We start from the raw sequence: 17,639 nt of genomic DNA on the forward strand, positions 1-17,639 counted from the left end.
TGAACCTGACACTCAAGAATCACACCTTCTGAACCAGGGAGACTTAAATGATCTTGTAAGAGATCTCTCGCTGTCAAAGGCGAAGGCAGAGCTGCTTGGATCAAGGCTGCAGCAGTGGAATCTACTTGAACCTAACACCAAGATATCCTTGTTCAGAGCACGTCACAGAGACATGGCTGAGTTCTTTGAGATGGAAGACACGATGACATTCTGCAGTGACATCAACGGTCTGTTGAAAGAACTTGGGTGCGATCACGATCCTGCAGACTGGCGCCTCTTCATCGACTCGGGGAAGAACAGCTTGAAGGCTGTTTTGCTCCACAATGGCAACGAGAAACCATCAGTCCCACTGGCTCACGCGTTCGGCATGACAGAGACCTATGAGACTATGCGGCAGCTGCTTGATTCCATCAAGTACAATGACTTCAACTGGCACATCTGCGGAGACTTGAAAGTGGTGGCGCTGTTGTTAGGGCTGCAGTCAGGCTACACGAAATACATGTGCTTCCTTTGTCTCTGGGATAGCAGAGACGACAAGAATCACTGGACGAAGAAAGATTGGGAAGAGCGAAAAGAGCATGTACCTGGTCGACACAACGTGAAGCATGTTGCCCTTGTCGACCCAGCCAAGGTTTTCCTTCCACTACTCCACATAAAGCTCGGCTTGATGAAAAGTTTTGTACGGGCAATGGATCTGAATGGGCGTGGGTTTTTATACCTCAAGGAAAAGTTTGGTAACACCTTGTTGGAGGCCAAGATCAAGGCTGGTGTCTTTGTTGGACCGCAAATCCGACAGATTATGAAGGACGAAACTTTTCCGACAACTCTAAACCCCAAAGAGCAGGCAGCGTGGAGGAGCTTCAAAGCTGTGACGGACAACTTCTTGGGGAATGAGCGCGCGGACAACTATGAAGAAATAGTGCAGCAGCTGCTGGAGTCCTTCAGGAAACTTGGCTCCAGGATGTCCCTGAAAATCCATTTCCTACACCAGCACCTGAACTTCTTCCCTGACAACTTGGGAGTAGTCTCGGACGAGCACGGCGAGCGATTCCACCAAGAGATTTCACTCATGGAGACGCGTTACCAAGGGCGGCACAACCCGAACATGATGGGCGATTTCTGCTGGTTCCTGCATCGTGAAACTGACACAGAGCAGCACAAACGCAAAGCCAAATGCCTAAAGCATTTTTAATTACATTCTAGTGGAGTTTTTCTGTAATTTCTATAATTTTGAAGCATTCATGATGAAATAAATGAATAAATGAATTTTTGTAAATTTCATTGAAATCCTGACTTCTAGGCAATGGGAATATTTCTTTAACTGAAAATCCTGACGTGATACAGCAAAACGGTTATGATTTTTGAAATCAGCGTACCCAAATTAGTCTAAATCACTTTACACATCTCCAGTAAAAAATTTTTGTTGTTCAGTGTAATTAACCAAGAACATTGCCCTGATATCCAGAGTGAGATTCCAAGGGTGGATAAAATGTTTCAAACGCCAAAGAGACATTAATAGCTTGCAAATACCACAGAAGTTCACTAGGCATGAAGGAATGAACCCTGGATAACAAAAGCTTTGCAGAGCAGAACAGGAATCGACATATGTTATCGTCATACTCATCATCGTTCTTGTTGTTGACATTCCAACTACCAAAATATGATGCTGTCATCTCAGAACGAGTTTCATTATGATTTGTGGTGTGTATTGTCTGGACATTGGTGCAGTCTGGAATCCTTTATATGCCAACACTAGTGTGTCATTGGGCACAATCCTGGATGGGTCGCCACTCCGACGCAAGATAATCAAATGGCTTATTCATCCCAGTAATCTGGTACTCATTTTGCCGACCTCGGAAGGATGACATGCCAAATCAACCAATCCATAAATCCATTGGGAACATACTCTGTGCAGAGCGTCGGTATTGCCGAAGCAGTCTCCTTGGCTATTGGGCACAATCCTGGAAGGGTCGCCACTCCGACACAGGATACCAGCAAGCTGGCACAAATTTTTCCGACTTCGGAAGGATGACAGGCAGAGTCAACCCCACCTGGTGTTAATTCAACGGGATGCAGGATTTGAACTCAAGACCCAAGGATCCCAAGCCCACCACCCTAACCATTAAGCCAACACCAGGCATAGTTCATCTTCAGGTCAGGAATATCACTCAACCTAGACAATGCAAAGACATGTAAGCTATATCTTGATAAGTCACCACAAAGGGACTTGCTTCAGACACTATTATAGGAGCACCTAGTTATCCGAGAACAACTAGACCATGATGGCACACAACATCAGGATTATTAACTCAAAATGAGTGTGTTGAGCATTCTGACATTGCACAGTACACACTGGGATGAGCTGGTGATGCTCCCATTCAATCACAACTGCTGCAAAAGCATCAGGAGCACTCAAAGAAAAAGGATGCTGTATTTATGCTACAAACGTCATAAACACAATACGACATGGAGAGAACCAGAAGAGAGAAAAGAGGGGGGGGGGAGAATTAGCACTTTGTTTCATGGCCACATCATTCCACATGCTGGATAAATGGCAAAAAAGTACCGTACATCACCAAACAAGGAGTGATGTACGAGTTGTTTGCTGTGCAGCACGTTCATTTCTCCAGAAAACATTAAATAATCTTTGATACTTTTTCAAAAGGATGATAGTGTTACGAATTTGGAATTCGATTGCACACAACATACAGGTTCCTTTAGTCAGCTATGTCGATAAGTGCTTGTTCCCTAGATAGCTCACCTTCCATTGTTTAAATGTTCAGAAATCGATTAGATGCGCTGCGGATCGATTTAATCGTTAGGGAGCGAACAATGGAGACATCCCTCCGCCTCTTCTGCGAAGAGGAAGAAGAGCCCTTCCGTCCCGTGATTCATGACGTCAACAACTCCCTCCCATCCGTGGTTGAGCGGGGGATGGAGCACGAGGGCACGAGTCACGCCAGGCGCAGGGGATGGAGGGAGAAGGATAAAGAGGAGATCCTTGCTTTTGTTCGTGTTCGGAGGGGGGGAGTGGTTGTTCAGCAGACCTTCGGGTCTTGCTTGACTCTGGTTGTGCTGTCACACCTTGACGTTTTAGCCAGCAATGGCACATATAAAAATGTATGTAAAACGTTGGCGTACGCTGAAGTTTTGAGGTTTGTTTTTAAGTTTTGGTCGTATTCATATCGTGTTCGTCGAATGCATAACATATTAGTAACAGGCACAGAACATTTCGTTGTCTTATAGATAACTTATACCAACGAATGCTTAGCCTGTTGTCGGCGTTCACAACCTATGCCCAACGATAGTTTAACTTAGTCATAGCGCGCTGCACGTATCGCCGACGAACTCGTGGCGTTCTCTGTTAAAAACCTGCCGCACGCAGATTTAACTCATAACCGCCTGAAAATTGGAAGTGTCATCATCGCAGTCACACCTTGACGGTTTAGCCAGGGAATGCCGACCTATGAAAAATGTGTCTAAAACGCTGGCACACGTCGAATACGGTATGGGTAAGTTGTGTATACGTTAGGAGCACGCTGGCATACGTCGAATACGGTATGGGTAAGTTGTGTATACGTTAGGAGCACGATGAAAAACAATGAAGTACGCCGTCATATTCCGTGGTACGTCTAGTACGTCGTGAAATTTCAAGCATGCTGAAGATTTTACGACGTACTTGATGTATGGCTCACAAGTTCCACATGCGCTGGCATAAGTTCTCGGCACGCTCCGCGATCGTTGACACACGTTACTTGTAAGTTACTCATAAGTCGAAACACAGAGGTAATGTTTAGCATACCCAAAACTTAATTTTTAACCTATGAGTAACGTGCTTTGAACCTATGTGTAATGTATCTCAAATGCACATTGACGTATGTAGACAAATTTGATTGACGTCTTCCGGACGACCACAGAACTTACTGAACGTGTTTCTAACTTACATCTACCGTATAATGGCGATTTAGCAGCGTTTAGGGGAATTGGTATATACAAATGGGCTTTACAAGAGGAACCCGTCAGTGTTCCAGACTCCATGTTGAGTAGATGTCAATGTCAGTAGTATCAGTAGTAGTAGTAGTATTCGGTGAGCATGTCAGTAGTAGTAGTAGTAGTAGTAGTAGTAGTAGTAGTAGTAGTAGTAGTAGTAGTATTGGTAGTCGTAGTAGGTCCATGTCAGTAGTAGTAGGTGAGCGTGATGGGGAGGGTGTGGGTGATGATGGATCCTCGTTGTGTCCACGAATAGGAGACTACTTTGCACCATTGTTCGATGTTCTTTTCGGCTAATTTTTTTTTCTCATTACCACGATGAACTATTTTTTTGTTTGTTTTTAAAGTATTCAAAACGACTTGGACAAATGCATAATGTACTAGTAATTAACACAGAACGCTTCGATAACTTATAGATAACTTATACCAACGATTGATTAGCGTGTTTTAGGCGTCCACAACCTATGCCCAACGATAGTCTAACGTATGCATAGCGTGGCAGCGTATCGTCGATCACGTGAGGTTTTCTTTTCATAGGCTGCAACTTCACTTTTAATAAATTCCTGTCACTCGCCTATTGTTTTTGGACTCTGGTGCTCGGCAATTGAAATCGTTTTCATTGAACGAGATAAATCACTTCCACAGCACTGCAGTCACGGCACCAACAGCAGCAGGCTCAGTGCCAGCAGCTTCATGCCAGGCTCAAGCGGATCCCTGTAGAAGGTGTACTGCTTGGTTATCCTTGGACCCACTCTGGCTAGCAGCTTGTCGAACATCGCTGGGGGCATTCGCAGGAAGTTGATGAAGGATGCATGGTCCTCGTTCCGGAGTTCCACCATGAGCTGGTCATATATGCCGTAGTGGCGTCGCTTCCCGATCCATGGTCTGACCCAGTTCCTTCTCCTCCGTTCACGTCTTCTTCTCCCGGCTCGATTGGCACGCAACTGGTACAGTGTCAACTCAATGAGGTCATGTTGATGTTCGAGGACAGGTCGGTATTATCGTCTCAGCCTTGCAGTATCCTCCATCTCTCGGAATGACATGGACATGTACTCACCACGAAGTCTAAAAAAAAAGACGGGTTCCTCCTGCGAAGCCCCTTTTTATATACCAATTCCCCTAATCGCTGCTAATACGCCATTATATGGGATCTGTAAGTTAGAAACGCGTTCAGTAAGTTCTGTGGTCGTCCTGAAAACGTCAAATACGTCTACATACGTATTTGTGCGTAGGACATGCTTTACAAATAATTCCCAAGCACGTTACTCATAGGTTATAAATAAGTCACGGGTACCCTAAACATTACTTTGACGCGTTTCGACGTATGAGGAACTTTCAAGTAACGTGTTGCGAAGTGTGAACAACGTTCGTGTAGCGTGCTTACAAAACGTTACTCAGGTTAGAAATAAGTTTCGGTTTCGCTAAACATTACCTCGATGTGTTTCGACTGATGAGTAACTTACAAGTAACGTGTGTCGACGTGTGTCAACGATCGCATAACGTGCCTACAACTTATGGCCAGCGTAGCGGAACGTGTGTCATACGCCGGCATAAGTCGTAAAATTTCAAGCATGCAAAAATTTGAGGACAACCCAAAAGTACAACGTTTAAAGCCAGCGTACTACGACATATGGCAGTGTTTTTCAGCGTGCTCTTACACACACACACACACACACACACACACACACACACACACACACACACAAACACACACACACACACACACACACACACACACTTAACGTGAACAAAACGTACCCATAACGTATTCGACGTGTGCCAGCGTTTTAGACAATTTTTTTCATAAATCGGCATACGCTGGCTAAATCGTCAAGGTGTGACAGCGGCTTTAGGGTTGAGGCTTTTGAAGGCTTTTTGCTTCGGCTGGCTCAGTGAGCTTCGGCCTGGCTCGGGAGGAGGCTTTTTGAAGGCTTTCTGCTTTGGTGGTTCAGGGAGCTTCGGCCTCGGCTTGGCTCGGGTGGAGACTTTTTGGAGAGCTGCTTTGTTTGGAAGAGAGTTGAGCCGGTTGCTCAACTCGAGCTGCGAGTGGTGGCTTCTTCTTCTTGGTTCATGGAGCTTTTTGTTCTCCATTTGGTTCCCGGCTTGGTGCGACTTGTCGGCCTTTTCTTGGAGGTGGTTCTTCGGGGAAGCAACGCATCGACGGGAAGGATCGGCCCCTCGTCTCACCAGCACGTGTTGAGAAGCGCGGGAGGGATCGCGGCTAATTGCGATTGGATCCAGCTCGCTCTCGCTGGAGCCTGGGTCCGAACAACTTGAAGACCACACGGGGTGGAGAGGTTCGAGATAGGCTCTGGGTTTCAGCTCACCTGTCATCCGAGCTGGAGCGCGTTATTAAAGAACTCAGCCACCATTTCTTGGGTGTATGTGTGTGCGTATGTGCGTCCGTGGGCCAGTCTAATAAGTAGGAAATTGTTAAGTGCTTTGTGTGCTGTAAATGTTTGCATTGCATTTCGTATAGTCGGTATAGTTCTGCTCTTACGTGCTTCCCTAGTTCCCCATTATTATTAATAAATACCCCAATTGTGAAATGTTTTCAGCTCGTCGCGTCGATTCTTTCATTGACTGAGCATTTGTGTGTTGGTAGTTAGAAAGCCATTGGTTTGCCGTAAAAGGGGGACATTTGGACCGACGGTTCTCGGCGATTAAGCCGCTCGGAATCGTGCAGGGGACAGGCTCGCTTCAGCGGTTTGTTCCATACGAGTTCCGTCGAGGGTGGAATACCCCGGTGGTTGTATCACGTGGGTATTTAGGTACATTAAAGATTGGCAATCGACCCTACCCCACGTGGTCTGCCCATTGGCGTATTTCGGTTCTTGTACAAGGACCCGTCGACTCGGACTTATCCGGGCGATCGGTCGGGCCGACTCGACTTGCGGCTCCGTTCAGAGCGGTCGGTTCACGGCCGTCAACACCCGGCACCGTAACAATATTCATATTTGAGTCAAGGCTATAATAATAGTCTTTGCGCATCAGACAAATCTGTGACGACGGCAAAATGAAGATTTGGAATCATTTCAGCCAAAATGGGATCGTCGGTATCACCACCTTGCACTCAGTGGTGAAACAAGAGGAAAGGGAGTCGGGAGTCCAGCCTCCGACTTTGGTCATAGTACAGAAAACGAAATGCCAACAAATGGACCTTCCCCATAATCCGTTTATTTGAGATTTCTGCCATTTAAGGGGCAACATAGTAGCATTTACCCCCGACCCTCTTTACAAACGATGGTGCTTGCACCCAAGCCCCACTCAGTCACAAGGCTTACTCACCTTGCCATAGAAATCACTCATCTGCTCCAAGGGCACATGTGTACCCTCGTACATCCCCTGCACCTCGTCGTGGGGAACGAGACTCAACCCGCTAAAATAAAATGACAAAGAACCCATTTAGTCAGGGAGCACACGTTATCTCCTTCAGAGTCGATGCCAACTCTATATTTTCACTGTTTAACTTCTATTAACACATCAATTAATTGAATAAAACTTGTTGTCAAGCTTGCAGAGGTCTGTTTCACAATATTATAATTACATCTTGAGTTTCAAGGTGCAAAATATCAAGAATTAAAAATAAAATAAAATAAAATAAAATAAATCGGTAATCACAGCACGTATCACAAATGCATTTTTGGAAGATATTTCACTTAAATCGCTCTAAATGAATAAAATCAAGCAACACAGGTTTACTCATCTTGGTGATGTTAATACATGTTTGACCAGTGGTGTCAAAACCACCCAATGCTCGCCTGTTTATACATTTATCGTTTTTAAAAGACTAGTCTAATAATATTTCTTATAAAGCATTGCAGTGAAGTCTGATCCAAATAATTTGAAAGCAATATGTTGTTGTTGTTGTTCGTCTTTCGGCTGCTCCCGTTAGGGGTCGCCACAGCGGATCATCAGTTTTGATCCGCATACCGATTTGGCATAGGTTTTACGCCGGATGCCCTTCCTGACGCAACCCTGGTCGCCTCTTACGACACAGGGATAAGGATTGGGTTTCGCCATGATTCCGGGCTGCCCTACACCCTCTCATAGCGCGGCCCAGTGCAGAGCTCCCATCTTCAAGCGATCCTCCAACCCAAGCCTCCGAGTAGCCGGATTACAGGCGCACGCCACTACGCCCGGTCAATTTGAAAGCAATATATGTATTTATATATTGTAATCAGTAAAAAATAGTGTGGAAAATAAAAACATTAGAAAGGAAACAACTTGCACCAAAAACTTTAACATTTTCACGCTCACACTGACGCTGACGCTCACACCAGGGGTATCGCTATAGCTCTCTGTTCTTCGAACAGGCGAGCTAAAATGCATTTCAACACATAAACAAGTGAAATCCTTCAATACAGCATGTGTGGTGAAGCAAATGAGTACACTCATGTTAAAATATGCAATTTATGCTTTTTCTGTTGAAAAACAATTAAAAAGCGGACTTAATATTTGAAATGTAAAAATCTTGTTATTATTGTGATAAGCACCTTTATATACAACAGAAGGAATTAAATCGTTCGATACAGCGTGGCAGGAGGCCACAAAAGAATGATGTAAAAAAAAAAAAGAACTTAGCTTTCAGCGTTCGGCGAGAAATGCGATGGTGGGCTGAAATGATATCTTTCGGCGCGAAATGCGATGGTGGGCGGAAATGACGTCTTTCGGCGCGAAATGAGATGGTGGGCGGAAATGACGTCTTTCGGTCGTTCGTACATGAGAGGGGCGCGTTTCTTGCTTTTTTTCTGTCAAGCAATAAATTCAATGGTTTTCACATATATAACACATTAGTTTCACAAATTTCCATTGAAATACTCGGGTATTTCCGTCAATTGTCGCCATTTCGGTCCAGGTTACGCACTGCATCTACTGGACGGCTGTCATTGGCTGTCACAGGCATGTGGGGGAGGGGGGGACACCGGAGACGTGGTAGACACCGGGGACATTTCAAACTCGGTGCAATTGTATACAGCACACACGCTGTAATAACTCAAAAGAAAACCAACGCAGGCAGTAACTATTTTCAAATGTAAACAAACAGTTTGTTTGTTTGGAAATCTTCCAGACAGTGTGATTGTTATGTACAACAATGGGACCAACGTTTACGTGCAAATAGTCAAATAGGGATGAATATCTACATTTTAGTGCAAGGAAGATAACGCCATAAGTTTTTGTAACCATACGAGTCGGTTTCATCTGCACCACCTTCTGGGATAAATCTCCACACCCACACAGTCACGTCGGTACATGCAAACTGATGTTTGTAGCGCCCACATGACTTTCTTTAACAACCCGTCTTATAGTTACATGTATCTGTTCCCTTGAAAGCTTCACCTCTTTTGCTTCCTATAGTCAGGTAGCTGTCTTGGATGTGTATTCTTTCATCCTCTTCCTGAAGTAGAGTTGTTGACTTTGGAAGCGAAGGAGAGATACCTATGAGGAAAACAAACACGTCTGTATCTCCTCCTGGAGTATATCAAACGCATTTATAATACTAACAAGTTGGTCTTCCTCTTCAATATTGTGATGACCAACTGTCATCTCTGGGATAGTGACGACCTCAGAGAGGGGCAACTGGCTTTCATTGTTGTGTGATGCATGACTACCAACTTTTTTGACTTGCCCTGGTAATAACTGCTGAGCTTGTCTCATCAGTATGTAGTGAGCTCAATCATAATGCTGATATACAAAAGAAAGTTTTTAATGTTCTTGAATTCAGCGTTGTCATTGACATAATGGATTGGTGTTGTCTTGGATGTTCTGTTGCCACAAGTCTTTTCTTTGAGAGATATTGGACAAAAACAACTCTGATTTCGTCGTAAGATTGACTCATTCCAATGTCGCCAAGTCGCCAAGTCGCCCAATGTCGCCAAGTTTTCCTGCAAAGTGCATAGCATTTGACACGTCTGGCGTTTTAGTGCCATATTCACTCTGCACATTGCATAAACAATTAGAACTGAAGAATGTCACCTTCCAATTCAGGTTTGGCTTTACCTTCTGGTCAAGGAAAGTTGAGAACTGGTGACATGACCTGTGATTTGCTTGAGAACATCATCGCAGATCCATCCAGTTGGAAGTTGAAATGTGGAGCTGCATTCGATTCAAAATCTGGAATAACATCCTTGACAACAAAGTCACACCTACTTTTTGCTATGAGGAGTAACCTAGAAATAAGACTTCTTTCCTGTTTGATTGCTACCAAATGGTGATTTACTTTAGTCCTCACTGTCGATATCCCTGAAGTATGAGAGGTTGTTCTTTTTTGGGTGTCACAAAATTTCACTGTTTTCTCCACCATTCTCGAGTAAACTAGGATACTCGTTAGAGCGCATCCCTCCATCACGTAATGCCTGATCCACGAGAACATATCAGGCCCAATACATTTTTGAAATATCGTGCTATACGTATATCGTTTTTGGCCCAATCTCTCAATGGTGAAGAATCACTTTGGAAACTAAATAATTTTCGTATCCAGACTCACCAAAATAAAATCAATTTGTCGTCGTCACACACACAACCTGTCCACCAAGTTTCATCCGAATCTGTCCACAACTTTTTGAGATATTGTGCTGTATATTAGTTCAGCCCTCTCAATGGTGAAGAATCACATTAAAAATTATCGGATTGTCAACAAAATTGAATCAGTTCTTCCTCGTCACACACCCAACGTGTCCACCAAGTTTGGTCCCAATCCGTCCACAACTTTTTGAGATATCGTGCTATATATCGTTTTTGGCCGTATCTCTCAAAGGTGAAAAATCACTTTAAAAATTCTAGTCGTCGAATCCGGATCTTCACCAAAATCTAATCAGTTCATCCTTATCACACACCCAACCCACCCACCAAATGTTATCCAGATCCATCCACAACTTTTTGAGATATCCTGTACACAAACAAACAGACAGAGAGGGATGAAAACAACCTCCTTCACCTTCGGTGGTGGAGGTAACAAACTTTAGCTATGCTCTTCACCCACAAATTGTCACAGTTTTCAATATCACTGCAAACATTGCTTGGGGTAACAGCAAATGTCACTTTCCAAAAATGCGTTACCCTATTTAGTGATGACTTTGACAATCTTTGCTTTATTTTTGACCACCTTCCAACTCTTTCCTCCAACAAGCTCATGATGGAGTGAGTTTGTCTTTCTGGTTTTAATTCCTGTGTAATCTTTGAATTCTTGTGCAAGTTTACAAAGTGTGGTCAAGCTCTCATGAAGTAGTTTTCCAGAACATGTTCATTACCTGTGATGCAAATGAAATCTCTTTTGATCTTCATCTTCTTCTATTCTTCCTCGATAGTTAGTCGTTTCCAGATAAGATGTATTGTCAAGATAAGCTTATGTGACAAAGTAAATAAATATTTGATGGTACAACTTACAGAAATTTTACGTCTTCAGTTTCGGTCAATTTTGCACCATTATCATGCAAAACTTGGCAGCATCACTATAAGATGAAAACACAAACACAAGGTATAAACTTGACAACAAGTTGCATTTGCTTTATTACCATGCGAGCAACTAAAATAAAACAAGAAACTGGAGTTGGCACGTTCTCTGAAGTAGCCTTACAACATTAACAAATGCCAACTGACCATTTCATTTACACAAGTATGAAAGTGGAAAATTTCAAGATGAGCACACCAGCCAAATATCTAACAGCGTGTGCAGAACTTTTACTATCGGTGATTGGGCAGAGTGCAAAAGCTAAGAAAATTGCAGAATTATTTGACAAGAGATTCTTGAAACACCACCTCTTGGTATTTGTTTAAATAAATAAATAAATAAATAAATTTTTATTTATATATATATATATATATATATATATATATATATATATATATATATATATATATATATATATATATATATATATATATAAAAATGCGGCTTCTCGTATCACAGGAGCTATCCGGATGCCCAAAATATGGAAAATCCATAAATAGTTCACAACTTTTGCCTGGAGATCTTCTTGGGCTGAGGGAATAAAAAGGTATCCCCAGGCTTTGACAACCAGCAAGCAGGGAACTATGATCACTCATCAAGAGGGAATGCACTGGAATAACCCCTAACTGAGCCAACTGAACAGAAAGGAGCAACGATCGACAAGTGGTCCAGATCGGGTCCAGTTTGGGAACACGTAGTTACGAGTTATTCCGATTTCCTGTTGTCACACTTGCTCTTCTTAAAATTGCTTTTGTCAATAAAATGTGCATATAATAGTTCAAGGCAGGCAAGGTTGCTGCGGTAGATACTCAATGGAAATGTTGCAGGAATGCTGTCAGTAGTGTCGTTGGGCATAGTCACACATCTAGCAGGTAAAGGCTGCTGAACTATTGATGCATGCAACTGTTGTACTGACCTACCAATAAAGATTGCCGACGGGAGTTCATTGTAGCATCTAGCTTTCACTCCACCCCCCCCCCCACAAATTGTTGTTAGGAGACAATAATAGAGCAATCCACATTTACATAGGATCACCTATGGAATTTGAAGCCTCATGGCTCCATCATCAGTTAATTGCATGTAGTTGTCTGGTAGCAAAGAGATCAGCTAACGTAATTTCCAGTGATGGGGAAGTCTCAATTTTAACATAAATATTGGCGAATCTGACGAATTGAATACTGTGCTTGTGCATATTTGACTTCACGGGAAGGTGGGGAGGGGAGGGAATCCTCAGGACAAAAATAAATATTTCAACAAAATTACTAATTGTTATCCAATCACCCAAAGTGATGCATAAGGTATAATTTCCCGAAAGAAATCAGCCTCCCTGAAACATTTATCCTCACCGATGCACAGTTCCCGGCTCAATGTAGTGGAATGCATCGATCTTCATGAGCAAGCTCTGGGAACAGCAGAGAAATGTGGAATTATTTTTTTAGAAACATATAAATGAAAATCACCTCATATAAATACGTAACATGAGATAAAAGAAGGGCTCTGACAGGTTGTTGTAGAGATAGCATACTTACCTTTTACCTGTCCAATCTGAGTGAAGTTCCCAACCTGACTATAAACTGTCAGATTGGTGCTCCGCAGGTGCAAGGTGTTTCAACGAAAAGCACAATGCCCCCCCCCCTGACTGGGTGTCCCGTCTGCTCGCATTTATTGGTGGATGTTGAGGATCACATGCTGTCTTTCCCAAAGATGATACGAAGTATCGTCGGCACCCTGAACACATTGCAACTTGCTATCTTCAGTGGAACGTCAGGCCAGGCCAGATGCTTCGTGAAAGATCTGGGCCAAAACCATCTCTGGCTGACCCCACAAGAAGGTGGGAATAATTGGGGCCGTGATGGAGGTATCTGGTAATAATCATAGCGAGAAAACAAAAGAAAGTAGAACTGCCACTTTATAATTCATTTTCAATCCAAGATGGCTGCCGAACCATGTGACCTATAACATCATAAATTTATATTCAGCTTCCCATCGGGGACCCTAACAAGTGTGTGAAGTTTCGTATAAATCGGATAAGGTCAGTTTTTCTATCCAAGATGGCCGCCAAACCATGTGACTTGTGACATCATAATTTTTACTCTGAATGCAGACATCATGGAGAATGATAGTTGCAAATTTTCACTTCGATAGGTTATGTGATTCCAGAGAAAACATTATTTTATATTTTTCATGAATCCAACATGGCTGTCAAACCATGTGACCTATCAATTAGAAATTAACAAACTTATGTTCCCTACTTGTGGCCAATAGGTTTGTGAAGTTTCCCCTTGATCTGACGAGCCGTTCTGGAGAAGAAGATGTTTGAAGGTTTTGGGTAAATTCAAGATGGCCACCAAACCGTATGACCGATCAATAAGAAATTAGCAAACTTGATAAAGGACCTCAAGGGGAATGTGTGTGTAAAGTTTCGCCTCAATCTGTTTAGCTGTTCTGGAGAAGAAGATTAAAAAAAAAATTTCCCAAAACAAGATGGCTGCCGAACCAAGTGACCTATGACGTCATAATATATTTTTTCTATGGTCAATTGTTGTGCAGATGAGGCTCAAGAAATTTCAGATTTTTCCTATGCAGCGTTGTACCTAACGAATTTTGACCGGCACACCTCTTGACCGATGACCTCACGAAAAATCACCCCTGTTCCCCTTGAGGAGCTTATTCAAATGTATGAAGCGAAAACATTTTTACCCGAGAAAGTTTCAGAGATACAGACGTCCAAAGTTTATCGGTTTTTTCAAGATGGCGCCCGTACCACGTGACGTATGACGTCACAAGTACCACTTAACTTTGCTATCAAAAAAGATACATACTATGGTGAAACTTTCGTGTCGATCGGACTTACCGTTCCTGAGAAAATGATTTTTAAAGCGAAAGAACCCGCAAAATTGCCGGCGGAAAAAGAAAAATAAGAAATAAGAAATAAACAGAAGAATAACAATAGGGTTTCCCAAACAACAAAAAGATTAACTCATTTCAGCCTGACATGTTCGCAGGATGCTAGAAACATTTACACAAAATGCTAATAAGCACAAGACAAACACAATCAGCAATGAGCAATGAATGGCATGGATGCTGGTCGCAAAAAAACAAACAAACAAACAACAAAACAATAAAAAGTACACATCAAAAGAGAGGGTCAAGAGCCTTGCCTGGTTGTGTCCTTGCCAATGCCCGAGTCACGGAGAAAACATCTCAAACTATATCAGTGCCTACCGAACCCAAGCAATTTCAGGAAATACTTCATTATTGCAAAGCAGATTATTCATAGTCAGGTTATTTCCAGACAACTTGTCAAAGCTGTTAGAATGCAGCAAAGATCTATGGATGCACGAAACCAACAATCAGTCAGCTCAAAGCTGATCAGAACTTTAAGAGAGTGGGCAAATTAATCGGATCAGCATTTCTCTTTAAACCTTCACTCTTTAGGGAGGGATAAGAAAACCCTCATCACAACCGAGCAATTTCCAAGCTGAAAAAAATAGGTTGTCCTCATTCATGAGTAATCGAAGGCTCATGGAAAAGCGCAAACATTGCAAGAATTATGTTCATGAAAAGTTGTGATAATCACAAGATTGCAAAAGCGTACATTTGGTGACTCAAGAATAGATGGTCATTCTGGATGCAGACGTGGAGAGGCAAATCAACAAACTTGTAGTAAATCTCGCGGGAGGAAAAGCATGAGGAAGGGTCTCGTTTGATGTCATAGACAACGTGGAAAAATTTAGGTCAGCACACAAAGTTCTTCAAACGCCAGGCCTGGTCTGCAGCCGACGTGTGAAAGAATTGGGCCAATAACGTTCCCCGGCAACCCCCATGAGAGGGTGGGAATAGTTTGAGCCGTAAACAGAAGTAGTATCAGCGGTAGTAGAAGTTGCAGCAATATTGGTTCAGGCCAGTGATCCGCATTTCAGAGGAAGAAAGATGTATTTTTGCCTCTGCTGAAGCAATTTATATGCAAACACAACGGTGTTTATATTTTCAAACCTCGTTTTTGCTCCAGCTTCATGCAAGTGCCCCAAAAAAATAGAACAGCGTATCACAGCTTAAAGTTGCATTTCTTTTTAAAGAGAGAAAAAAAAAAAAGTGCATCGAAAGTAATTGTATAAAAAGGCAGAAAATAAGATTAGAGATCAAACGTTCCACCATTTTGCACACAAAAGTATGGCCAACAAACTGTAACACGTTACACAATAGGAATACATCTATAATGCTTGTTTAACAGCTGCAATCATTCCGAGCTTATCGAGTCAGCCAGGTGAAATGGTTCTGGCCGAAATGTTTTTGTAACCGGCTGGCCAGGCCCGACATTCAACTTTGGCAGAAATTTGGAATTTGTTCAGGGTGTCTGCCATAATTCGCCTATTCTTTGTGAAAGACACTGTGGGGTCTTTCACATCCATCAATCCCTTCCCCCACTGCCGGCAGACGTGTCCTCCAGCTCAACTTCCTTCCGAAGGATAGTGCACGCATTGATGAATCACCCGGCATTGTGAAACATCAATCACCTTGCAGACAATTTATAGCTGGGTCGAGATTCAAACCCAAGATAGACAGGCCGTCACAGGAATATAATGGCACATGGACAGCACCCAGCACAAAGCACTTTTCACTATGGGGGCAAGAAGCAACGCACTGGAGTTAATGCTCAAGTATTAAACCAAGCGGTCTATAATTTGCATGAGGTGACACCGAGTGGATTGCACACCTTTTACCCCAAAGGGTATATAACTGCGTCGGTTGAAATTAAACAATTACCCAATTTATTCATCCCTTATTATCAATCCATAAGCCAAATCGTCAGCATACTAAAAATGGCAGGAACACGAACGTGCACACAGCCTTTATGAAATGCATAATTTAATTGGCAGAAGAGACAAACGGCACAAAATCAAACAAAACAAAAAAAAAAAAACAACCAGAGAGCAAAATAACTTCCTCCAAAATAAATAAATAAATAAATAAGTAAACCACCACTAGGACAACACATATACAGAAGTGCAATGTACACTGAACTGGGCAAGTGATGGAAATATCAGACATGGAGTGAAGGAATGAGACTGATGTACAGGTAGTGGACAAAACCTGGAAACACAAACGGAATGTAACTTAGCCGGGTGTTGGGCCATTGCGTGCATCAACGATAGCATGGATAAGACGTGCATGAAGTCAACGAGGGTCTGGAACTGTTCTGCAGGAATGTGGCGCCATTCTTCCAATTCACGTCGGTTTGATGAAAACGGAAACAGCAGCCTCTCCAGACAGTCCCACAAATTCTCTATTCGACTGAGGTCCGGCGTTTGGGAGGGCCATTGAAGATGGGAAACTTCATCCTCATGCGACTCAACCACATGGCAACAACACGTGCCCTGTAGACTGGATCATTGTCGTCCTGAAAGACACCCCTCCCAGCAGGGAATAAATGCTGCATTATGAGATGCAGACGATCACTCGGCCGGTAACGTAGCGCTCCGCATCAATCCTGCCTTCTAATGGAATGAGTGGACCCAGGCCATGCCAGGAATACGTGGCCCACCATTATTTATGGAGCTGCCAGGACCTTTTACTGTTAAAACCAGGACCTCTGGGTTGTAGAGCTCGCTGGGCTATCACCACACATGCACACGTTAATTTGGCGAGAGCATGATGAAGGACGGCTCATCAGATCATATCGCATTCCTCCATTGCTCGGCATTGCATTGCCTATGATCCTTGTACCACCAAGTGAGGCCCCACAAAAAGTCACTGAGGTCTCCTCTTGCAGCCATGCTGGCTCTTAATACCAGACTCGAGCCACAGCCCACTTCGATATACACGAGAGCAATGCTGGGAGGAGATTTGTATATTTCACATGCCCATCACGTATGTGTGGCGGGCCCATTCTTCGGTGGCCCCAATCACGAATCATGACCCCAATCACTAAGGTCCACATTGAAGGACAGCTGGGAAGATGGGAATTCTCTCTTTGTGGGTGGGTGGGGGAAAAATGTCACATTACTCCTTCCCAATCACCCAGCCTTGCTCATTGTGACACGGGAAAACATGGACAAGACATCGCTCGTCCGCCTGGTAAGCCATACAAAGGACAATCTAGTCCAAACACAGGTCAAATAAGAATGGATGCGATTTGAACAGTGTCTACAGCCTTAAGCCAACTACAGACCCCTCCCCATTAACATAATGACATCTA

General features: G+C 43.2%; 1 protein-coding gene and 1 pseudogene across 4 annotated transcripts in view; both read right to left on the minus strand.

The window, feature by feature from the left end:
• Positions 1 to 17,639, minus strand: part of LOC147018965 (5'-nucleotidase domain-containing protein 3-like) — an 83,362-nt gene that overhangs the window by 47,611 nt on the left and 18,112 nt on the right. For all 4 annotated transcript variants that reach the window (XM_085899088.1, XM_085899087.1, XM_085899090.1 and 1 more), the window contains exons 4-5: positions 12,787 to 12,842; positions 7,279 to 7,369 (exon numbers count right to left, since the gene is read on the minus strand). In XM_085899088.1, the coding sequence (XP_085755214.1) occupies positions 7,279 to 7,369; positions 12,787 to 12,842 (147 nt within the window). The remainder of the gene's footprint in view (positions 1 to 7,278; positions 7,370 to 12,786; positions 12,843 to 17,639) is intronic.
• On the minus strand, positions 7,994 to 8,134 carry LOC147018966 (signal recognition particle RNA; annotated as a pseudogene).

Source organism: Eptatretus burgeri, chromosome 10 (assembly GCF_056783735.1).
Source record: "Eptatretus burgeri isolate ZD-2024b chromosome 10, Ebu_testis_v1, whole genome shotgun sequence".
In the NCBI taxonomy this organism is placed as follows: domain Eukaryota; kingdom Metazoa; phylum Chordata; class Myxini; order Myxiniformes; family Myxinidae; genus Eptatretus; species Eptatretus burgeri.